This window comes from Myxocyprinus asiaticus, chromosome 30 (genome assembly GCF_019703515.2).
Source record: "Myxocyprinus asiaticus isolate MX2 ecotype Aquarium Trade chromosome 30, UBuf_Myxa_2, whole genome shotgun sequence".
In the NCBI taxonomy this organism is placed as follows: domain Eukaryota; kingdom Metazoa; phylum Chordata; class Actinopteri; order Cypriniformes; family Catostomidae; genus Myxocyprinus; species Myxocyprinus asiaticus.
In genome coordinates, this window is record NC_059373.1 from 30,776,149 (window position 1) to 30,800,868 (window position 24,720).

General features: G+C 37.8%; 2 protein-coding genes across 3 annotated transcripts; one reads left to right on the forward strand and one right to left on the reverse strand.

Annotated features, from left to right (window-relative positions):
- Positions 1-1,685: 1,685 nt before the first annotated feature.
- Positions 1,686-8,582, forward strand: LOC127421270 (eukaryotic translation initiation factor 3 subunit I). Its single transcript, XM_051664165.1, has 11 exons — positions 1,686-1,831; positions 2,200-2,292; positions 2,380-2,467; positions 2,578-2,643; positions 4,622-4,771; positions 4,860-4,987; positions 5,080-5,190; positions 5,296-5,385; positions 7,036-7,109; positions 7,287-7,379; positions 7,731-8,582. Exons 1-11 carry the CDS (start codon positions 1,829-1,831, stop codon positions 7,813-7,815), a joined length of 981 nt encoding a protein of 326 aa, XP_051520125.1. The 5' UTR covers positions 1,686-1,828; the 3' UTR covers positions 7,816-8,582.
- Positions 8,583-8,752: 170 nt separating this feature from the next.
- Positions 8,753-24,720, reverse strand: LOC127421263 (probable histone deacetylase 1-B). 2 transcript variants are annotated; one of them, XM_051664151.1, is made up of 14 exons: positions 24,597-24,720; positions 21,097-21,209; positions 20,878-20,995; positions 19,010-19,084; positions 18,785-18,923; positions 14,575-14,716; positions 14,346-14,438; positions 14,080-14,188; positions 11,220-11,360; positions 11,020-11,128; positions 10,534-10,661; positions 10,156-10,302; positions 9,868-9,916; positions 8,753-9,399 (listed from the first exon to the last, which is right to left on the reverse strand). In XM_051664151.1, exons 1-14 carry the CDS (start codon positions 24,646-24,648, stop codon positions 9,372-9,374), a joined length of 1,443 nt encoding a protein of 480 aa, XP_051520111.1. In that variant the 5' UTR covers positions 24,649-24,720; the 3' UTR covers positions 8,753-9,371. The 2 variants fall into 2 exon arrangements, with proteins under 2 accessions (XP_051520111.1, XP_051520110.1); XM_051664150.1 differs by having other exon boundaries at positions 10,144-10,302.

Here is a 24,720-nt window from a genome sequence, read left to right on the forward strand (position 1 = left end):
AACCTGACAGAGCTTGAGAGGATCTGCAGAGAAGAATGGCATAAAATCCCCAAATCCAGGTGTGCGAAAAGACTTGAGGCTGTAATCGCTGCCAAAGGTGCTTCAACTAAGTTCTGAGTTAAAGGTGCTATATGTAATATTTTTACTGTGCTAAATCATTATATGAATATATTATATCATTAGAGAATTAGGAAACATGCTATGTTGAACCTTCGGCCCTGTCTGAGGTCCTGAGACCCTAAGCACACAGCCAAGATAACATAGAAGTGGCTACAGGACAACTCTGTGAATGTCCTTGAGTGGCCCAGCCAGAGCCCAGACTTGAACCTGATTGAACATCTCTGGAGAGATCTGAAAATGGTTGTGCACCGACGCTCCCCATCCAACCTGATGGAGCTTGAGAGGTCCTGCAAAGAAGAATGGGAGAAAATGCCCAAAAATAGGTGTGCCAAGCTTGTAGCATCATACTCAAAAAGACTTGAGGCTGTAATTGGTGCCAAAGGTGCTTCAACAAAGTATCGAGCAAAGGCTATGAATACCATGAATACATGTGTGGGGTGGTTTTTTTTTTTTTTTTTTTTTATATAAATTTGCAAAGATTTCAAACAAACTTCTTTCACGTTGTCATTATGGGGTATTGTTTGTAGAATTGAGGAAAATAATGAATTTAATCCATTTTGGAATAAGGCTGTAACATAACAAAATGTGGAAAAAGTGAAGCGCTTTGAATACTTTCCGGATGCACTGTATCTGTCTAATACAAGTCATGGTTTAAATTTGTAAACTAGGTTTACTGTAGATGTTGGTGGCCTATGTTTAAAGTAAACTATTTTTTTTAATAATCTGTAAGGTTGATGACTAAATGTCTTTGAAGTCCCAAATCTTATTATTGGAGTTGGCAGCAGTTCATCCTCTGTAAAGTCCATAGATTTTATTCACGCTTCGTCATCTTTGATTTTTTTAATGGGAATGACAACGAGGCTGTGAGGGATAGATTTACAGTCTCTTCAATGGCATACATGGTATAAATCTGTAAAAAGCTCAGATCATATCTGATTTTCCACAACTCTTGTTGTCTAGATTTTTTATTTATTTATTTATTTATTATTTATTTTTTTTGTCTATTGAATGTTCTTGAAAATAATTTTTTTCATTGTTTTGTCCACTGGACAATCCAAAAACGTTAAACTGCAGTACAGCCCATTGATGAGACTGTACGTCTATCCCTCACAGCCTTGTTGTCATTCCCATCAAAAATCAAAGATGTCTGCTATGAATAAGGTTTATTGTAGTAGAATGAATTGGTGTCTGGGTGGCACAGCCTGCAGTTAGTAGTCGTCAATCAGCGACACATAGTGGTGGGAGAAGGACATCTGGCTGGGCCGGAGCTCTGGTAACCTCAGGTTGTCCATTGGAAAAAGCCATTAAAAGCCTAATTTATAGGACAATGAATTACTGACTCATGGTAACGAGGTCCAACATTACACCCAAATAATAATAGAACCAGAAACATACAACCACCATTCTAAGTTCCATCTCATAAAATTTAGTTCATAATTTGTTTATTATAAAAACCAACCAATGCTAACAAAGGGACTTAAAACACATCCTATTCTCAATGCAGTGCTATTGAAACAATATCTCAAGACCGGAACTTTTGCACAGTTTATTGTTCAACAGGGACATGTTTTTCTCCGTACAAGAAGTTAAAAGTTCCTTTTCCGTTTCATAACCGGGCGCTGTTGAGCACGCGTATCGCGTATTGGATTTTCTACATTAGATTAAAATATCGTTTCTATAATATTGTGGCTGAATAAAGGCAGCGATAATGGTAAGAATAAAGCTATGTATTATTACAGCGGTAAAACTAAAAGGCACATTGGGAGTGTGTTTACCAGTACATTAGCTAACAAATGCTAGGCTAAATTTTAAGTAAGGCTGAATAGAAGCTTGCAACTTTAATATCAGATGATTAAGTAAATTGAATATCTGTCATTATTAGCGCCGTTGATGGCCACATACTAGTCGGCATGTATAATTATGGGCTGTACTATCAGCCTATATTATAGCAGCAGCATCTGTATAGTGAGATGATGGGTTATGAATGCAGGTGTATATTCAGGACAACCCAAAGAAATAGGGACATTGTCTTTGCTATTGGAGTAAATGTTATGTCATTTTGTATTGTCTTTCCTCTAGAAACCCATTCTTCTGCAGGGCCATGAGAGGTCCATCACTCAGATAAAATACAACAGAGAGGGAGATCTATTGTTCTCAGTAGCCAAGGATACAGTGAGTGAAATAAACTACAATGAAGAGCATTTCAGTAACATATTTTACTTGTGAGTGCATTTGTTTGCATTTATATTTTAATTTCAGATTACCAATGTTTGGTACTCGGTCAATGGAGAAAGGCTTGGCACTTACAATGGTCACACTGGTGCCGTTTGGTGTGTGGATTGTGACTGTATCCTTTCAAAAAAGATGAATGCATTGCATTGAACACCATTTTTGGATTTCAGCATATTTCACTACTTCATTTGCTTTTTGGAAAGTGTTTCTTAACATTTCTCAAAGGGGATACCAAGAACGTCTTGACTGGATCTGCTGATAACAGCTGCAGACTCTGGGACTGTGAGACAGGTTGGCATATGTTTACAATTCTCTTTTCCTGTCTACACACATACCAATAAAAAAATAATGTGCAAGATTTAGAAAAAAAAAAAGTTATGTTTGTGCATTGTCTAGCTCAAAATGAGTTTCCTTTTGCAAACAACTTACTCAATACAACTATGTCTCATTTAAATGCGTTGCAAACAAGTAGGTCCCCATTTTAAGAGTGCTGGTTCTAAGTGCAGCGCAGTGCTTTAAGTCATACACTCAAAGTCAATGGGCATGGCCATGGAGTTTTGGTATTTTTAATTCTGAGGTTCTTCTCAGTTTATTGCACCATCTGCGTCCTTTATATAGTCTGTTCCCTGTCAAGTGCCAGTGATGTAAACAAATACTCCACAATCATAAGTTGGTTGTACAAACACACTTCACTCCTACCATTCGATTTTACTTTAAAAATAACATTCATTTATTGAAACAAAAAACCTAAAATCAAAAATATTTCTAAATTCAAATTAAATTTCAAACTATATCAAAATGTAATTTAAAAAACGTGGTCAAAAAATCGTATAATGGTCTCCCCAAATACAAACATTTTACCATCACCAACTTCTTCCACTGGGCCCTTTTGCAGTGACTTAAAAATCACTCTATGACAACAGGTGGAAAAATAGCAATAGAAATATCATAAATGTAGTTGTAAATATAAACAATAATATTCATTGGAAAATAAACCATGACCTATAGATTACTATAACACAAATCTCATAATTTTTTGTTTCATAAAGCGGCAACAACAGTGATTGTCAGGGACATCATTTGATGTTCCACTATATTTTCTGACTTAGGACATGAAATTTATTACCACCTGTTGATGGAACTGAAATGACCCTCCGCTAAGCTCCGCCCCCATTGGTTACAGTCGCTCTCTCTGACAAGTGCTGCAGAACTCCCCATAGGAATGAATGGGAGATTGCTGTGAACACCATGATTTTTGGCTAAATATTCTCATAAATGGAATGGATAATATTATCACGTGGGCTGGAATGAAGAGTGACATTGTAAAGCATATTTATCTGACATTTTTTGTAAAATAAATTGCTACATTACACAGTAATTTGATTGAAAACTGCAGACTGTGTGATGATTGTTTGCCTCAATTCTGATTCAGTCACATAAAAAGAGAAAAGCGTCACTTGATAGCGATTACGAACCTCATAACATTAGTGTAAGTGAAAAGAGCTGCTTATAATGTCTCATAACACACTCATTTTGATGCTGTGAACTCTATCACCTTTACTAAGACATGAGTCAATATATAAATTAACTAATGCTAAGTTGTTAGCTTTAATTTACCTTGGAGGAAATGTAGGTGTCCTCGCTGATGTTATACATGTCACACTTTAATCCATAGTATGCTGTTCTCAATATTTATTTAAAGATTTTTTTTTTTTTAAAGAAAGAAACACTGTGTATCGTTTCAATGTACCTCGTGTCACTGTTACAAGTGACCCAGCAACAACATTTTTAATTATTTTGGATCATTTCGATAAAATCCCGCTCAAAATGACTCAGACACACATCACTCCCACAGGCTCTTATTGTAAAAAGGCAAACTTTTGTCAGAGTAATGGCGGTGGGGCAACAGTTGCTAAGACAGGATTGGTCTGAAACGCTTTTAGGACGAGGCTTGGCAAAGGGTCAATTTAGACTTTGCACTGAGAATAGAGGTGCTCCTCAAATGTCTTAGCACTATGATCTATTTATCAGGAAAATAGCAAATTGCACTTTGCGGCACTTCATTTACATACAATACACCCACAGTTTGCGCACGTATACCCACAGATAACGCAAACACTCCCATCTAAGCCCACTTGCGCTTTGTGCTGGCATGAAAATTGCGCTTAGAATAAGAGCAGTCATGGAAATAGTGCCCGTAGTGTTTTTGAATGTTCAAACTACATATATCAAATCCTTCTTGAAAACGTTTGTGTAACGACTTCCTCAGGAAAGCAGCTAGCTCTGCTGGAGACCAGCTCAGCGGTGAGAACGTGCGGCTTTGACTTCAGTGGGAACATTATAATGTTTTCCACAGACAAACAGATGGGCTACCAGTGCTTTCTCAATTATTTTGACCTTCGAGACCCTCAACAAATTGGTTGGTATTGTGACCACTGGTAATTCAAGGAATACCAATGATGGTTCTTGTCAGAAGCCTTACTATTTTTCACCGTTTTCTCCCACAGAGGACAACCACCCATATCAGTCCATACCCTGCAGTGAATCAAAAATCACAAGTGCAGTGTGGGGTCCACTGGGACAGTTTGTGATCGCTGGCCATGAAAATGGAGAAATCAACCAGTTTTGTGCTAAGGTTTGTGCCTTTTATTTCTCTTATGCGCTAATGAGATGAATAATTGTGTATGTTGGCTGTCTAAAGATGAATATGTTTGTGTGGTTATTTAGACAGGAGACATTCTGAAGACTGCAAAGGAACACACCAAGCAGATTAATGACATCCAGTCATCTGTGGATCTCACAATGGTCATCAGTGCTTCCAAAGACTGTACTGCTAAGGTTTGTGTTGAAAAATTGAATGGCAATTCAAGTCAGTGTTGAAAGGTCAGCCGCAGCTGTAATAATGCTTATCTAGAATTGCTTACAAAGTTCTTCATTTTGCAGTTGTTTGACTCCACAACACTTGAACACATCAAAACCTTTAAGACAGAGCGACCTGTTAACTCTTCAGCCATCTCACCCATCATGGACCATGTAAGGGATCCTTAACCACTTAACTGTGTTATGCTTTTGTCTATTAGAAAGAAACTCAGCAAAAAAAGAAACGTCATCTCACTTTCACTTTCTCACAGCAAACTTAACGTGTAAATATTTGTATGAACATAAAAAGATTCAACAACTAAGACATAAACTGAACAAGTTTCACAGACATGTGACTAACAGAAATGGAATAATGTGTCCCTGAACAAATGGGGGGTCAAAATCAAAAGTAACAGTCAGTATCTGGTGTGGCCACCAGCTGCATTAAGTACTGCAGTACATCTCCTCCTCATGGACTGCACCAGATTTGCCAGTTCTTGCTGTGAGATGTTACCCCACTCTTCCACCAAGGCACTTGCAAGTTCCCGGACATTTCTGGGGGGAATGGCCCAGCCCTCACCCTCCGATCCAAGAGGACCCAGACGTGCTCAATGGGACTAAGATCCTGGCTCTTTGCTGGCCATGGCAGAACACTGACATTCCTATCTTGCAGGAAATCATGCACAGAACGAGCAGTATGGTTGGTGGCATTGTCATGTCAGGATGAGCCTGCAGGAAGGGTACCACATGAGTGAGGTGGATGTCTTCCCTGTAACACACAGCATTGAGACTGCCTGCAATGACAACAAGCTCAGTCCGATGATGCTTTGACACACCGCCCCAGACCATGATGGACCCTCCACCTCCAAATCGATCCCGCTCCAGAGTACAGGCCTCGGTGTAGCGCTCATTCCTTCGACGATAAACACAAGTCCGACCATCACCCCTGGTGAGACAAAACCATGACTCGTCAGTGAAGAGCACTTTTTGCCAGTCCTGTCTGGTTCAGCGAAGGTGGGTTTGTGCCCATAGGTGACGTTGTTGCCTGTGATGTCTGGTAAGGACCTGCCTTACAACAGGCCTACAAGCCCTCAGTCCAGCCTCTCTCAGCTTATTGCGGACAGTCTGAACACTGATGGAGGGATTGTGCATTCCTGGTGTAACTTGGCAGTTGTTGTTGCCATCCTGTACCTGTCCCGCAGGTGTGATATTTGGATGTACCAATCCAGTGCATGTGTTGTTACACGTGGTCTGCCACGGCAAGGACGATCAGCTGTCCTTCCTGTCTCACAGTACGGACATTGCAATTTATTGTACTGGCCACATCTGCAGTCCTCATGCCCCCATGCAGCATGCCTAATGTATGTTCACGCAGAAGGGCATCTTTCTTTTGGTGTTTTTCAGAGTCAGTAAAAAGGTCTCTTTAGTGTCCTTAGTTTTTATAACTTTAATTGCCTACCATCTGTAAACTGTTAGTGTCTTAACGACCGTTCCACAGGTGCATGTTCATTAATTGTTTATGGTTCATTGAACAAGCATGGAAAACATTGTTTAAAACCTTTACAGTAAAGATCTGTAAAGTTATTTGGATTTTTACAAAATTATCTTTAAAATACAGTGTCCTGAAAAAGGGACGTTTCTTTTTTTTGCTGAGTTTAGTTATTTTGAGTGCGTTGTCTGTTCAGTTTTGTTAATTTCAATGACTTCTCTAATTTATTGCATTTATCTTGTGTTGATGTATTGCGAACAAGTTGTGTGTTAAGTCAAGAGCAGATTGGTTAAGACCTCTACATTCTGAAGAGATGTTCATTATGTTTTGCTCAGGTGGTTATGGGAGGTGGTCAGGAGGCTATGGAAGTCACAACCACTTCTACTAGGATTGGCAAATTCGAGGCCAGGTTGTTTTTTTTGTTTTTTATATAATCAGTGCTCCATAAACCTGAATGGAACATTTATTTAAATGTAATTTTACAATTTTGAATATATAGGTGTTATAGTCCTTGAATGAACAAACAGTTGCCTCTATTTTTGACAAAAACATTGTGTTCCTGATGTGTTGTCTCACACACTTCCAGGTTTTTCCATGCAGCCTATGAAGAAGAGTTTGGGCGTGTGAAAGGACATTTCGGCCCTATCAATTGTGTGGCATTCCACCCAGATGGGAAAAGGTTAGAAATTGAATTTCCAACCGTTCTGTTACTGAATTTATATTTCAAATGGAGGTCATCATTTTTATTACATCAGAAAAAGTGATTTCAGTTGAAAATGATGAACATTATAGGAAGGTTAATCCCAGGTGTACACAGCCTCAGTCAGGGACGAATGGTTGTGTAGTGTGCGCAGACTGTCAACGGCAAGTCGTATAGTGCACTTGGCTTTAGAAGCAACTGTGTTATTATTTGCCTATGAGTCATCTGCAATAAATGGATAATGCTTTTAGCTGACTGTCGTTACCCTGGTTTATTATATATATATATTTGTCTGATGAAAATTTTTACACTTGCCTTTTTCTCATTCAGTTACAGCAGTGGAGGAGAGGATGGTTATGTCAGAATTCATTACTTCGATCCCCATTACTTCGATTTTGAGCTTGAGGTGTTGTAGCTCCGGATACCACCTGCATTCAACAAAACTTCTGTAACATCTGACATTACACAAGGCTGATCATGCAGGCAGCATTTTATACGATCACCTTCATACAGATATTGCATTTGATGCAGTGTGTATTTAATGAATTTAACATATAAATGGGATTGTTTTGTAAGTGCTTGACTATTAACAAAGAATAGATTGTACACACAATCACTGTCAAAACAAATATTATAATACATGCTGAAATGGTTGGACAAGTAGAGCGCATCAGTGCCAGTCCACTTTTACAGTGTCTTGGTTCCAGAGTTGTTATTTTTTCTACATGGGAATTTCATAAAATCCAGATTTTAAGCCATGAACCAAACAAACCAGCTCTGATATGAATCACAACATTACAAATTTTAATTTGAAGCAAAATAGTATTTGAAAATCGGACAGACAAATAAAAGGTACAAGACTGTATTTAACGTCTTTCATCAGGGAGTGATCTGCAATCCCAAGAAGCATCGCAAATGTCTAATTAAACTATGGGAGAAAATGTCTAGTACATTGCAAAATATTCTGATATTTACAACTATATAAGCAGTTTGAGAGTGTAGAGAGATGACATGATTGCGTCATCGAATGAGCGGTTGCAGCGGAGCTCTTTTCGACAAGGTTGGTTTACTGCGACTCTCTAGCGGCTCTTTCTCTTAAGGATCATTGGTAGTGTATTGAATAATATCAGGATTTGTTAAACACCTTTCAATAAAATAAAATAACAGATGGCTTGAACAGCAGCAGACATTAAAGGTTAAGTTATTGTTGATAATTCCCCTATGGAAAAAAAGAATGGGATATTTGCCTTTTGCAAGTTTCCATCACAAAATTCAGCAGAATAAATACATAGAAGTAATTAAATTGTGGAAAAAAAAATTGCATCTATGCAAGAGTAATGAAATCCACAAAGTTAAGATTTTTTCTTTAATTTCTTTAACAAAGTCATTGATATAATAAGGTCATTTCACAACCACAGAAATTTGGAACGCCAAATGGATAAATCCAGTAAGCCATGTGACTGAATTGCTAGCGACACCACAATAGAAAAGAAATCTGGAATCGAACCACAATATAGCAAGCCTTTGCCATGCCCCACTAGACAGGAGAAGTTCAGAACAGAGCCATCAATACAGACACCATAATAAAAACATTTATCGCTTAAAAACGAGGTAAAGGACACCAAACAAACGGCATCCACAGTGGAAATCAAAACCAAATAAAGGCGACCTATAGGTGAAAGAAAAGATTTGTGCTGTCCCATGTCCTGTTTGAGGTGCTATTGTAGGTAAAAAAATAACATAAGGTTTGAAGTCAGGGGAGGAAACATTTTTAAAGCACTAAAAGAAAAAGGTACATCTTTCATTTCACACTTGTAATGTAAAATCCTTTATACCGCTTCATTAGATTACAAATAGTAAAATCAGTCTTACAAAATAATTTACAGTCTTTAGCTCTGGGGCTAACATGTATGTGTGTGAGAAGAATGTCAACTTAAGTTCATGCATCTGTGTCCACTGAGCATTCTTTTTTCAGACTGTTTTTAATTCTTCTTTTGGCCTGCAAAATAACATTAGAGGTCAATATTGCTCAAATATTTTTCTAAGGCACCAATACTCAAATACATTGTAACACAATCAAATAAACCCGCTATCAAACTAAAAAATAACCATGTCCTAACCATCACGATGCGGCAAGTAATTAGTTCACACTTAACATGAAATGTTTCCGCGACCTTACACGATCATAGCTGATCAGAACGTCTTTGATGTTAAATATACCGTACGTTTTTTTTTTTTTTTTTTTTTTTTTTTGTTTAAACGCACGTCACAGAAATGGACACCAAAAACACAAATGTCCTGATGGTCGCTGCTTGTCACCATTACGGCTGGTTAGGGCAAAAACATTTACATGGAAGATCTTTTAATCGCATCATACCTGGTTAGGACAGTGTTCTAAATGATGAGTTTTGTGCTTATATTTGATGACTTGAACACTTAAGTCATAACTCAATGCGAGAGAACTCACCCCTTTGTGTCCATTTTTTCTTCTGGAGCTTTCTCCTCTTCTTTAACATCTGGTACAGATTGGGAGAGAAAATGTGTCACTATCCAAACTCTCTCATACATTTTTAAATAGACTTCTCTCAATGATAATGTGTCCCTTAAATGCAATAGTCAAAATTATTTAATACATTTTATAATAATTCGCAAAATGTAATAAATGCAAAGAAATTAATAATAACAACATGCCAGTTGCTGATATTAATGAGTTTATATCCAATATGAAAGAAATTGGCTGTACCTGTTGGCTCACCTTTCTTCTCCTCTCCATCCTTCTCTTCTTCAATCTTCACTCGTTTAACCTTCTTGTAATTGGCTGCATTTCTTCGGCCGCCCTGTCCTTCATCCTCAGAGTCTGAGAACTCTTCATCACAGGCTATCCGCTTGTCATGGGCAAGGACTTGTGGGACAAGAATAAACATAGTCATTCTTTGCCCTTAGAAAAAAAAGAGCTCAGCTCACAAACTAACCAAATAGATTCTAGTTGTCAGTGCACATGAAGCAGGGCCACTGCAAAAAGTGAAGAACTGCACTTCCATGCCTTGCATCTTCTCGTGTTTGTAAAAATGTGGCAGTTAGTGACAAAAGAATGAGTCATTGGGAAGCGACTGGACTGCGAGGTGGCACTAACTTGAAATGCGTTTGTCGGGGTCATCCTCCTCGTCTCCGCTATCTTCCTGAACAGCATCCTCTGGGATTGCCTGCATCTGCACACCAGGGGCGTGAGGCAACATTCGCAGATTCTCAAACAGACGCTGTCTGTATGGAAAAAGACGGACATCAAATATTTAGAGGTATCCAAGGAAAGATCAGATCAGCAAAATCACAGATAAAAAAAAAAAAAAAAAAGCTTATGTCGTAGTACTTGTTTTCAAACCAAGTCAAAACAATCAATGAAATATGTGTTGCTATTACAGGTAAGAAAATAAAAAAACCTGACATAAAATGGCCATAATATCAACATTATCAGAGAATACTGTAGTTATTTTGGATGAAATTGTTGTCTTTTTTTTTTTTTTGTCTAAAGCCATGTGTTAAAGCTTTTTAATGTTATGCGTCAACCACCCAGCACTCTCCACTATTGTATTTTTTTTGTGTGGCTATTGATCCCACTTACTTGATCTTTTCCAGATAGTCATTTGTGTTCTGATTGGTCATGTTGGAGGGGCTGATGTGGAGCTTGAAATCAGGTCCAAAATACTCAAAATAGTCATTGTATGGGAGCTCTGGTATAACGAAAGAAGGGTAAATTATACCTACCATCCAAAGAATACGACATGACAGAAACTAACAAAACAACAGCCGTTAGTGTCGCACCATTAGGAATGGCGCTGTCCAGTGCTACAGCGGTCTCAAAAGTCCAGCAGCGGGCCACGTTCCTGATGGTGTAGCCTCCACCTCCCAGCATGAGAAGGGGCAGGTTAAAGCTCTTCATGTACTCCACACATTTAGCATGACCTGAAGAACACAGGGGTTCAAGTTAGACAAGCACACACATACCAGTCACCAGGGTCAGAAATGAAGAGGGGGCGCATTCATAAGAGTACAAAATGCCCCTGAAAATCAAGTTCAGCCCCTTGATGGAAGTTAATTTCTGACACTGCCAGTCATTGAGACCCCGTTTCCACCTGGTATTAAGATGTGTTTCGGGTGAACTTATCACATGTGGTCAGCGTTAAATACAGGTCAAAACGGGGTTTTAAAACGTGTTGTGATCGGACACAAAAAACACATACGAAGGTAGTCAAAACCGCAGGTGACCACATTGCATGAGGTGTAAACACTAATCCCTCCTGAATGTGTCCTGGACACCAGTGAAGCACCACCCTTCACCTGTCAATCACATGTGGCTTTGAAAAGAAATAACCGTCAGATCGGAAAATTAGAAAATGCAGATACATAAGCACGAGAACTTCACGGATCTTCTTCTGTGTGTCTGAGATCAACATTCAGAGTAACTAATGGGAAGCACACACATCTGAAGTGCCTTTAATACAGGTAATCCACTAAAATAAGAGAGAATTCTGATCGAAATGTGTTAATGATTAGATTAAATTTCAGCTGCTCCTGGAAGAAACAGCACACCGGTTTTGTTGATGCTTTGTCTTTCCTGACTTTTGGCACTTTAATATCATATAGTAACAAAATGACATAGTGATGTATGCATTGATGTAATCAGAGACTCTTCCCTTGATATCCACACACAAGTGGCACAGGAGACGCATTTAAGCAACCAGGTGTAAACAGCGATGTCTCTCGCCTGACCACATATGTTTGGATCACCCGAGACACATCTTAATACCTGATATAGATATTTATATATAGATATAAAGAAAAATCTAAAAAGAATTGATTTGAACTTGAATTTGAAAGAATTGAACTAAAATGTTATTTTCATAGACTAAAATGAATGAATATGACTAGGGATGTAACGATTCACTTGTTTTCTCGATGCATCGATTACCAATCCTGCTGTTCTATATGCATCGATCTTGAAATATTATTTTTCAATCGCGAATTGTTAGTGTTGGTCAATCATCGATTTAAAATACAACCCCAATTCTGAAAAAGTTGGGATAGTATGAGAAATGCTTATAAAAACAAAAAGTGATTTGTAAATTATATTCACCCTTTGCTATATTGAAAGCACTACAACCAAACACTATATGATGTTTTACCTTGTGAATTTCATTGTTGTTTTGAAAATGGACAGTAATTTCAAATCAGATGATTCACTCCAAACTATTTTGAGTATTTTTGGAACTCACTCCAAAAAATATGGGACATTTGAGTGTTTACCACTATGAAACAATTTCTTCTAATAACACTTATTAAGCATTTGGGCACTGAAGACACAAGCTTAAGTTTAAAAAGTGGAATTTCCCCTATTCATCCGTTATGAAGGTCTTCAGCAGCACAATTGTACGGGGTGTTCGTTGCCGTATTGTGCGCATCATTATGCACCACGCATTCTCAATTGGATATGGTCAGGACTGCAGGCAGGCCAATCTAGCACCCGCAATCCCTGTTTATTCAGGCAGTATGTGGTTTGAAGTTGTCCTGCTGAAAATTCCAGGACGTCCCTGGAAAAGACGGTGCTGGATGGCAGTATATGCTGCTCCAAAATTTTTACATATCTGTCTGCATTAATGGTGCCCTCACAGATGTGCGAGTTACCCATGCCATGGGCACTGACACACCCCTGGCCCATACACACATTGGATTTTGGACCTGATGCTGATAACAACTTGGATGGTCCTTTTCCTCTTTGGCCTGGAGAACACGTCAGCTATGTTTTTCAAAAACTTATTTGAAATGTGGACTCATCGGACCAAAAAACACGGTTCCGTTGTACTACTCTCCATCTAAGAGAAGTCTGCAGTGCTTCTGGACAGTGTTGATGTATGAGCTTCTGCTTTGCATAGTAAAGTCTTAACTTGCATCTGTGGATGTAGCGGCGAGTGGTGTTGACTAACAAAGGATTACTTAAGTAATCCCAAGCCCATGTTCACGATATACATTACTGATGAATGATGTTTTTTTAAGACAGTGACATCTGGGGTATCAGAGATCACGCGCATTCAGAAGTGGTTTTCATCTTACCCTTTACGCTCAGATTTGACCAGATTCCTTAAATCTTTTAACTATATTGTGCTCAAAGTGTAGAGGGTGAAATGCTCAAAATCCTTCCAGTTTGTCTTTGGGGAACATAGTTCTCACAGTGCTGGATTATTTGCTGAAGCATCTGTTGGCAAATTGACATATTTCGAATGATCCATGCTCTTTGAGGACTAGGCTGTTTTTAGAGGCTCCTTATATACTATGACACAATTGCCTCACCTGTTTAACATCTCCTGTTTCACATTGCCTTGTTATTTTAACTTGTCAAATTGATATTAGTCTTAAACTGCCTGTCTCAGCTTTTTTTGAGCGTGTTGCAATCATCTGATTTGAAATTACTGTACATTAAAGAAAAAAAAACAATGAAATTCACAAGGCAAAACATATAATGTTTAGTTGTAGTGTTTTCAATTAAGCAAAGGGTGAATTTAATTTACAAGCTGCTATTGGTGAAATGAAGTATTTTGTCTCATTTTTTCTTGCCTAAAAAACAAAAGGGCATTTTCGACAAAAGCCAAAAATAAACACACACTGTTGTATGTGGTGCTTGCAATACCTTTGATGGTGAGGTTGAAGCAGCCCAATCGGTCTCCAGACAGAGAGTCAGCACCGCACTGCAGAACCACAGCACTGGGCTGGTACATCTCCATCACTTTGGCCATGATCTGCAACACATTCACAAACATGGACAGATTAAAAATCCACTAATTTCAATGCAATTCAGTATTAAGAACATTTAAGATGACAACCGTATTTCGAGATTGTATTTTTTTATCTAAAAAGTTTTAGATCTTTTGTAATACATAATATTTACAAACTTACAGGTTTGAATATGGCTTCATAAGATTCATCATCTATACCGTCCCTGAGTGGGTAGTTCACAGCATAGTACTTTCCCTTTCCAGCACCAATATCCTACAAAAGAACATTTGAGGATATTTAGTTTCATGTCCATATTTCGAAGTGTTTACTTGCAACATCAGCAGCTATATGACATGAGTCAAATATCAATAAAAACCTTTCTGAATAAGATCAATGAAAAGGGACGTACTCTGAGGTCTCCTGTACCAGGAAAATACTCTCCATACTTGTGGAAGGACACAGTCATGACACGGTCTGTTGTGTAGAAGGCTTCCTCAACTCCATCACCATGATGAATGTCGATGTCAATGTAAAGCACTCTTTGATGGTACCTAGAGAGATTGAAAATGTCAAAAGTATGTGCTACAACAAAACTAAATATCTTTGTACACATGCAGTACGCACAGATTACGAATTCTGTGAAATATATCACAAAAACAATACGTGAATTAGGGCTGCACAACGTATCGAATTTATCAAAATATGCATATCACGATACGTGCATTTGCGATATCGCAAGGGCTCGTGATAACTGAATGATTTTAACAGGGTTTGTACAGATGCTTTAAAGTTAAATTCAAGGACTTTCAAGGACTTGAAGCACATTTTTATTTGTTTTCAAGGACTATGCTCGAGATGTCATTAAAACAAAATAAAAATCTTATTCATTCAGTTAATTTATTTTTATAAAACACAACAATATATATCAATGTGCATCTTTAACTACATAGTCTCACAGTAACAATTCTTGGTCCATTCATGATGAAATTGATGTGCAATTGTAGTGTGCTCCCTTAAAATGTACTTCGCTTTCCAACAAAAGTGAATAACTGGGTCCGTAAACAGTAGTACATGACTCATGTGCCATGTTCCATGTTTTTTAAAGTCACACAACAGATTTATGTGAGGAACCACCTCAAAGATCCTCATAATCTTGAGGATTTAACGCAAGATCATGTAGATTTACACTCTACAAAATCAGGAAGATAAGACCCTTCCTCCCTGAACATGCCACACAACTTCTCGTTCAGTCACTTGTCATAACTAGACTGGACTACTGTAACGCTCTCATTGCAGGCCTCCCTGCATGTGCAATTAGACCCCTACAAATGATCCAGAATGCAGCAGCACGTCTGGTCTTTAATGAACCAAAGAGAACGCATGTTACACCACTCCTTGTCTCTCTTCACTGGCTGCCGGTTGATGCACTTATCAAGTTCAAGACGCTGATGGGCATACAAAACAGTCACTGGGTCTGCTTCAGCATACCTAAAATCATTTCTGTAGAGCTACACGCCCACTAGAAGCCTGCGGTCGGCTAAGGAACGTCACCTTATTGTACCAACACAGAGGTACCAAAACACTTTCCCGGACTTTCGGCTTCATCATACCACGTTGGTGGAATGACCTTCCCAACTCCATCCGTGAAGCTGACTCACTTTCTGTCTTCAAAAAAATGGCTAAAAACACATCTTTTCCATGAGCAATTAACCAGTCACTTAAAAAAAAGAAGAAAAAAAAACAATTTTCCTTGTTGCACTTTAATCTGTTTTGAATACTACTATTCTAATGCTAGTGAAACTTTGTAATATGGCACTTTTCATACCACGGTCTCCTTAAGATGATTTGCTTATATTTTCCTCTTTTGTAAGTCGCTTTGGATAAAAGCATCTGCCAAATGAGTAAATGTAACTGACCCATTTGCAATTTCGGTCATTCTCAAAAAAAAAAAGAAAAAAAAAATGTTTGACTTTCCAACTTACAAAATATTGAAATTTTCAATTCAGTTCAATTTTTGCCTATAAACGCTGAGGGTAAACATTTTGTAACATGTTGGCATTACTTTTTATTCATAAAGGACAGCTTGGCTGTTGTTCTTTCTTTTATTGTTTAATTTTATTTCACGAACGAAGCCAGTTAACACCAAGTTAACACCGATGAGGGTTAAATGGGTTACACCAACACATTTCGAGGGTTCAATGGGGTACAACATATGAAAATATTAGTTAAAATGTGAATGAATAACTAACATGCTGGGGAAAATCACTATATGCATATATAAGCAGCCTCTGAACTTTGACCTTAAATTATTTTCCACAACTTTATTTTATTTTTTTAATACAAAAGTTTAATGATGATAACACCAATGCAATGAAATCAAGGGACAAACATTCTTTTTAAATTATTTAAATGATTAATAATAATTTTGTTTTGCCTTTTTGCACACTTGTTCAGCCTTGCACTAATGCTTTAATTAAAAATACAAAGTAAATCCATAAATAACTTTACATGTCATAGAAGTGGTGTACCAGTTGAAGGGGACAGGCCATTGACAATTTCAAATATATTTTATAAAAATTGTGCAAAACAGTGTCAAGCCATTTCATATCATTAAATGTTAGGTTATAGAATGATACCTTTTATTTTATTTTCCGCTGTTTGAAAGCTTTTTCATGACTAAAAATGTCAAGGGACATATATGAAACATATTTTCATATTGACCCAAATGTTGTCAGAAATAACATTTTGTGAGACACAAAGCTGTCTTTACACAAGGGAGCACTAGACGGCTCACAAAACTGAATCCTCCGTTGATCTGCATTCAAATCTCAGAACGTTTTACATCTCATAAAAAAATTTCACTCTGTAGAGTAATATGTAATTAAAACTGATAGTTGCAAGGATTCATAACTTGTTAAATCCGCCACAGCAGTATCTATAAAATATATACATTTTTTTAAATCCTCCAGTAACAATTGATTGTGATTGGCCCATTCTGAACAGCGCTGCCAAAAATAACAGGTGCCACGTGACAGCGCCGACTTCAGAAGTGGTCTAGTGGGCTGTCGTCATGTTTTTCCGAAAAGAAATACATTTCATTTATTAAATGATTTAAGTAACGTATTTTAAGATTTTATATAATTCAAGAACAAGCACCTCTTGGTAAAAATGGCTAATTTCAAGGGTTTTACAGGAATTAAATTTGAAAAAGCCAAATTCAAGTACTTCAAGCACCTTGTATGAACCTTGTTTTAATATAGTGACTTTCAATGCAATGCAGATAGCGGGGAATATACTGGGCATGTGATTGTCACTTAGTGTGTGTGTGCATGCAGTCTGCATATGGAGCCTGTCACAATTTGTGCATATGTAGCTGTAACTGGTGCGGTCCTGTGCTTTCACTTTATTTGTTGTGTGTGTGCAGATAATAATGAGACAAGACGCCAATAAACAAACTCAAACCTGGCTTGTTTATTGGCCGCTGTGGATCCATCAATTAATGCATGGTCCTGTGAAATCATTCTTCTCAGTCTCAAGTTCAGCACTGACTGATAACAAGCTCCATAAACTCAAGCAGAAGGTGGATGTCTACGGTAAAATAAAAGTCCCACTTTGAATGAACTAATTTTTAAATGAATGCACACATGAATGTGTAAAAACTGTAATATTCAACAACACCGATTCTTTTAGGATATCCCACAATATGGGGAAATTAACTTTAAATTCATGTGTTTTTTTGTTTTTTTTTTTTACAAAAAATACAAATAATTGAAGATGAATTTTAATATCTGCCACATAGCTAATAGCAAAACTACATATTTGATGCAGTCTATATGCAATTTGGAACAAAAGACAACTTTTTTTTTTATCTCTGGGATAGATGGACCTTCTTTATTCCAATAAATTTTCATTCTTATGGGTGGTGGGGGTTTCCGATGTTCCTTGCGCTCCAATGACGTCATCATAGGATTATCGTATCATGGATCGCATTTTTACTCCATATTGTGCAGCCTTAATGCGAATGAAAGTGTTTCCATGCCATGTGGTCAAAAGAACAAAATTGTCACTTCTGAGGAAATTTGGCAAAAAATAGAAATGGAAGTTACAGCCACTGGGGAAGCCACTGTGCCTTTTATTAAATGTAATAAATCACTTGCGTTTTAGAGCACGCAGACAAAATTGTCTGACAAACTTCAAGTTTGCTAGTAACTGGCAGCAGATGCCTTACATCTGAAAGCAACAGCACCTCAGACAGTTCCAAGATGTAATAGTAGCCAAAAATTGATGACAGGCTTTGGCTCTGGCTTTTCAGAATGACCAGAGCAACATTTGAGATGCTTTGTGATAATGTAGGTCCGCAGGTTAGCCCAGTTATGAGCAAATTATTCAATCACAAGACTTCTTTTTTTTTTTTTTTTTTAAATCGCATCTAGGAACTAATTTGGTGAACGCATTTCCATTGCAGTTCATGCACATCATGTCTTTTTAACGAATAAAAAAAATGGATGGAAACCCAGCTATTGATTAATTCTATGAAATGCAGCATTAAAACTTAAGTATCCTTGAAATGTGTTTAGAGTGTTGCGGTAGTGATCATTGATCTTTAGGGAAATGCATACTTAAGCAGTTCCAGAATGGCCAGTACGATGTCGTTTACATAGCAGAAACCGGATGCCTCAGATTTCTTGGCGTGATGAAGACCTCCTGCCCAGTTAATGGCGATGTCTGTCTGCTGTTTGTTGAGTTTCACAGCTCCAGCTGAGAAGGATCAGGATATAGTGTTAGACAGAATAAACAAATGCATACCTGCAAATACACAATACTCTGGATTAAAACACACTTACCAACAGAACCACCTGTTGAGAGCTGACAGAATTCAAATAAGCCGTCAAAAACAGGACAATCCTCCCCTACATTAACTGCAGAGACAAAAATACTTAAAATTGAATGCATGTCCATAAAATGGAAGCCATTTTTTCGATTTCAAAAGTCAGATATGGTTAAGGCTAAACTTTTTCACTTTAATTTTCAAAATGAATTCACAATATGATTTGCTATGCATTAAAGAGTCATGAAACACCCTAGTTCAGCCTCAATTTTTCACACTTCAGACTGAAAGACTCTCGAAATGGGTGGGAAAATATGTACATATGTTGGCTGGTATTGTGGGCAGGAAGATGGTAAACGGGAATGGGGACAAGAGCTATTTCAAAACACACACAACAGACAGAGACGGCTGAACCTCACATTATGAGTGGAGATGAAAACAGTTTGGGGTTGTATATTAATCATGGGATAAAAGTGTGAAGAGTGAGGACAATAGAACCGTTTGCAAATCTACAAAAAAAAAAAAAAAAAAAAAGATTCTGATATTTTGTTCAAACTTTTGAGAATGAAGTGAGAACAGCACTCAGAGCAGACATTATCATCAAAACCAGCACTGCTTTGAGACTTTACATTAATTCATAGATGTTTATTCTTACAAGGAGAATCTCTACAAGTTAAACTCTACGGACAGTATTTGTGGCACAATGTTGATTGCCACAGAAAATAATTGATGCATTCCTATCTTTTCTGAAGAAAAACAAGTACAGGAAGGCATACAATGAAAGTAAAAGTGTCCAATACACAAAACATTAAATAGATGCTGTTTTTAAAAGTACAGCCACAATACTTAAGCATTTTGTGTGTTAACATAACTCTAGTGAGAAAATCGCTTACTAACCTTGACGATGTAATACCGGTAAGCCATGTTGGCATAAATCCCAGAAACTTTATGCAAAATAGAGTAGTCATGACTTTGAGTTTGCGGTTTTCATCAATGTCTTTTGTTTTTGAGCAAGCCGTCATCTTATCCTGTTTATGAGATACATGGTGGTGAGAAGACGTGTTTGGAGCTGTCTAAACAGAGCAGCCGCCCCAAATACATATGGAAACCACAGCTGCTTTATCTTTGGAGCACAACAATAGCCGGCCAACCAACATGCTCGCTTCTGTAAGGTTCTGGACTGTGGTCCATTCTGAAGTGTGATATCAATCTTTTGTCCATGATCTGACACATGGAGAATAAGCGATGGAATCAGCACTCCGTCTAACAGCCCTCCCTCATAAACAGCATGTTTGGAGTGCAAGTAGCACAACCGCAGCCAAGAAACGCTCACGCTGGTCCGGTTATGGACTGTGGTCCATTTTGTGGAGTGATTTCGATGGGATCACAGAGTTAAGTGTAAAAGTCCACTGTCACGTCAGTTCCCAGAGTGCTGTTGAAGTCTTGTTCATTACGTCAATGAGTTTGAATTCTCTGCTGTTGCCGTAATGCCAGCTTATGCATGGAGCAGCACTGTGATTGGATGGAATCCAATCACATCCTTCTAATCAATAATGTGGAGAAACACTCAAAATCTGGTGACGTAAATATGTGCTGTCCAACCAATCATAACTCAGAGTTAACGTATATACCTAATTTTTGTGAAGTTGCTTCAATTTCTTTTTGAAACCGGAAGAACGGAATGGCTCAATAAAATGAAAAAATAACCACTTTCACCTTAACAATAAACACAACGAGTGCTATCTTTGTTTTCCAGTGATGTGCAACTTGTACATATCTGTTAACATCTCAAAAAATGTGCTTTGGGGTTTCATGACCCTTTAAATGTAGTAAAGGGAAGACCAAACATGATCAATTTATGCAAAGTGACAAGTAAAAACTTACATCTCTGCATCTGTTTGCTGTACTCAGACATGTTGTCTGGGCGGATGGAACGGAGGAACTTGATGTAGTCATCACTGTGGTACTTAGTCATTTCTTCAGCATTGGCCTTATGAGGCCTCTGAACATGCAAACAAGCAATCAAATCAATTTAGCCCAAATCTGAATAAATCCTCAAATTTATTGTGGAAAAAAAAATAAAATAAATATTCTATTTCTTACATAAATTTCCATTTTCCTATAGAGGCCATAGTTTAGAAGGAGGTTGTGGGTCATGCGGATTCTGTGTGGTTTCATGGGGTGACCCTGTCCGTAGTAGTAATTCCCAACATCACCTGGCAAAAAAGATGCAGTACATTACAATCAAAAAGACAGACAGCTACTGTTTAGCTCTAGATTAGTGTTGTCACGATACTAAAATTTCAGTAGTCGGTACTGATACCAGTGAAAATTCACAGTTCTCATTTCTTTACCACAGCAAAAATATGCTAATGTGCTATTGAACACACTCTTTTAGCCTATTCAAAGTTACATTTAAATGTAAATAATACATTAAAAGTAGGGATGAGCACGAGTACTCAGACATGGCAGCAATGATCGATCATGAAAACGATGATCGATGGTGATCATGCATGATGTGACTTTCCACTTAATTCGAAATCCAGTGACAATTACCTGACAACTAAACACACAAACAAAGAGGGAGCATATTTTTAATTTTGAGATTGATTACATTGTGGTTTTGAGGGGTACATCGATTGTCAGAAACGTCTCATAGCAACCAAACTGATAAACACTGTAATGCTATCGTTACGATAATCAAAAGAGTAATTAACCGTGTTTTGAACACCTGTCTCTGCAAAACGTTTGCTAAACACGTTTTATCATTTCATGTAAGAATTTTGACTCATTAATTGATATTATATAATAAAATTGAATGATTGTCACTGACTAAACCTCCCTGCCCTGCGTGAAGTAACACGCACCTGCATCTCGACGAAACGGGAGTTGAAGATTTCTGCACGAGTTTCCAAGTTAGATGTCCAATATAAAGTGTACTGCACTTTCCCCAGTTGAAAGGTGGAAATTCCGACTCTCCGAGTTGAATGGAACGCTTCGTGAATCACAGCAACAACAATACAGAGCATCGCGGCTTTCCTCACAAGAGCGAACATTTGGGGACACACACACACCAGGCGCGTGTGGCAGTGGACTCAATGCGCTGAAGCAACGCATATACAGCAGGCGAGTGTTTCAAACAGCTAGACAGAGCGCCGCTAAATGAAACGCAATGCAGTGTCTTCAAACTGAACTTCAATTTAACATGCATATCAAAAACGCAATGGTTATGGCGTCTCCTGTTATTTGAAAATAGACAGTTCAGACAGTCAAAAAAAAAAAAAAAAACATGGTGTGTGCTTACTAAGATTACTACAGTAACCTGAAGGAAGAACAGACAGACGTGCATTGAGCACATTCTTTCAGAGATGGACAGCGAATCTTCACATAATGATAAAATATGATGCATTATATTTTGAATCTTTTGTACATTTTGTAACATATTTTATAACAGCCTATAATAATGAATAGACGATACACTGGAACAACAAGGCACAATGCAGCAGCCACGGACATGTTTGTCAGACATGTTATTATATATATAGTTATGATGTAATCGCCCCTCGAATACGAGTAATTAGTCCGAGTACTCGAGTAATTAGTCCGAGTACTCGAGTAGACAAAATGACCAAAATGCCCATCCCTAACTAAAAGACATGCATTTTTCTAAATTAAGTATGCATTGCTAGTGTTGTAAATAGGGCCCTACTGAAATCTATTTTTTTCCCAAATACTGTTTTCCTTTTTTTATTTTCTGTTTTACTTAAGTAGATATTACATTTTGCTAAAGTTTTAATATATTTCTATTGTAATTTCTACAATTTCAAGTGTCCAGCTTTTATTTTCAATTGTTTTATTTTGATGTGTGTTTTTGACAAAGACTTCACAAGTCCGGATAAACAGTTCACTGCATGGCCCAGTGTGATCATCAAAATGCAAATGCTGTGATTTAATAAATAAATAAATATATAGTCTACATGTGCTGCATGCCTCACAGTGGATTAGTGCTCTGCTTTGTGAATGATTGTCATTGTCTGAAGTTTTCCGGTGTATGAACAGTCAGCTTCACACGTTTAATTAAAGCATGCAGCTCATACAGACTAAGATTGCAGCCTTTCGCGGTTTAATAATCACAATCAGACATATAATTTTAATTTATTAACTGTCCATTTCAGTGTAAAAGGAGTAACAGAGCACATGCTCAAATAAGCATGTGAACATTTGAAAGCAGTTGTGTGTCCGTCACAATGATTTTTAGGTGAACATTTCAGCTCTGTAGGTCCATTCAATTCAAGTGAATGGTGGCCAAAACTTTGAAGCTCAAAAAAGCACATAAAGGCAGCGTAAAAGTAATCCATAAGACTCCAGTGGTTTAATCCATGTCTTCTGAAGCGATACAATTGGTTTTGGGTGAGAACGGACCAAAATGTAACTCCTTTTTCACAGTACATCTTGCCATTTCAGTCTCTAGGCACGATCATGATTTCAAGCTCGATTACACTTTCTAGTTCTTGAGGCACGTGCAGAGCGCTGCATGGCAATAGGAAGTGAAATCGAACCTGAAATCATGATCGCCAAGGAGACAGCAAATGTCAAGATGTACAGTAAAAAAGGAGTTATATTTTGATCTGTTCTCACCCAAAACCAACTCGATCGCTTCTGGAGATATGGATTAAACCACTGGAGTCTTGTGGATTACTTTTATGATGCCTGTATGTGCTTTTTGGAGTTTGCACTGCACTTGCACTGTATGGACCTACAGAGCTGAGACATTATTCTAAAAAAAAAAATCTTCGTTTGTGTTCTGCAGCAGAAAGAAAATCATTCACATCAGGGATGGCATGAGGGTGAGTAAATGATGAGAGAATTTTCATTTTTGGGTGAACTATTGCTTTAAATTTGTTTGAAAATAATCTGCAAGTGCATTCATTTACCCAGACTGGAAAACAACTTTAGAATTGATGCAGAGTTTATTGATAATCGGTTCTGCTGACCCAGAAAATCAATCAATTTCTGCAACAGGCCCAAAACTACAGAGGAAAAGCATGCTGCAAGCTTCAACCTGATTCTTCATTTCATCACAATCCAAATCATGACGTACAAAATGGAACTATATATGCAAATTATGAAAATCAGGAGAAAAAGACAAAAAGAAAACAACTCGCACTATAAACTAGAGCATCATTCGTACACGCTCAGAGTTGACAAAGCTAATCAGTAAAGAAATCATTAACTGCGAGACGCTCAAGTCAGAAATACTATAGAGTTTCACACAACAGACAGTTCACTAGACTATCTGTATGCAGGAGAGAAAGCATGTGTGGGTTAAACTTTATGCTGATATATTTCACTTGCAAAAAGAGCCAGAACTGTCCTGTTAGCTCCATGCTGTAGTCTTGTTGCTAACAGAGTCCATCAGAACAACAGGATGCTAACACTAGCCTTAGCACTTTGCTCGCGGTGCAGCTGCTAAACCCGGCTGACAATTCACGCGCACTCAACGGAACTCAAGCATCACGCGGAATTTATCCAAAACACATGCCGCGCTTCATTGCTCTGGAAATAAAAGTTCAATGTTACGACATTGTAAATGTCATTCTTACCGTCATAATAATAGCAAACTTTCTTCTTTGTTCCTTGAGAACTCAGCGCCATTTTACCCTCCAATTACAGCCAGCGCCTGCCGGGCTTTCTGCTCACCGAGGAACTTCACTGGCAACTTGTCTC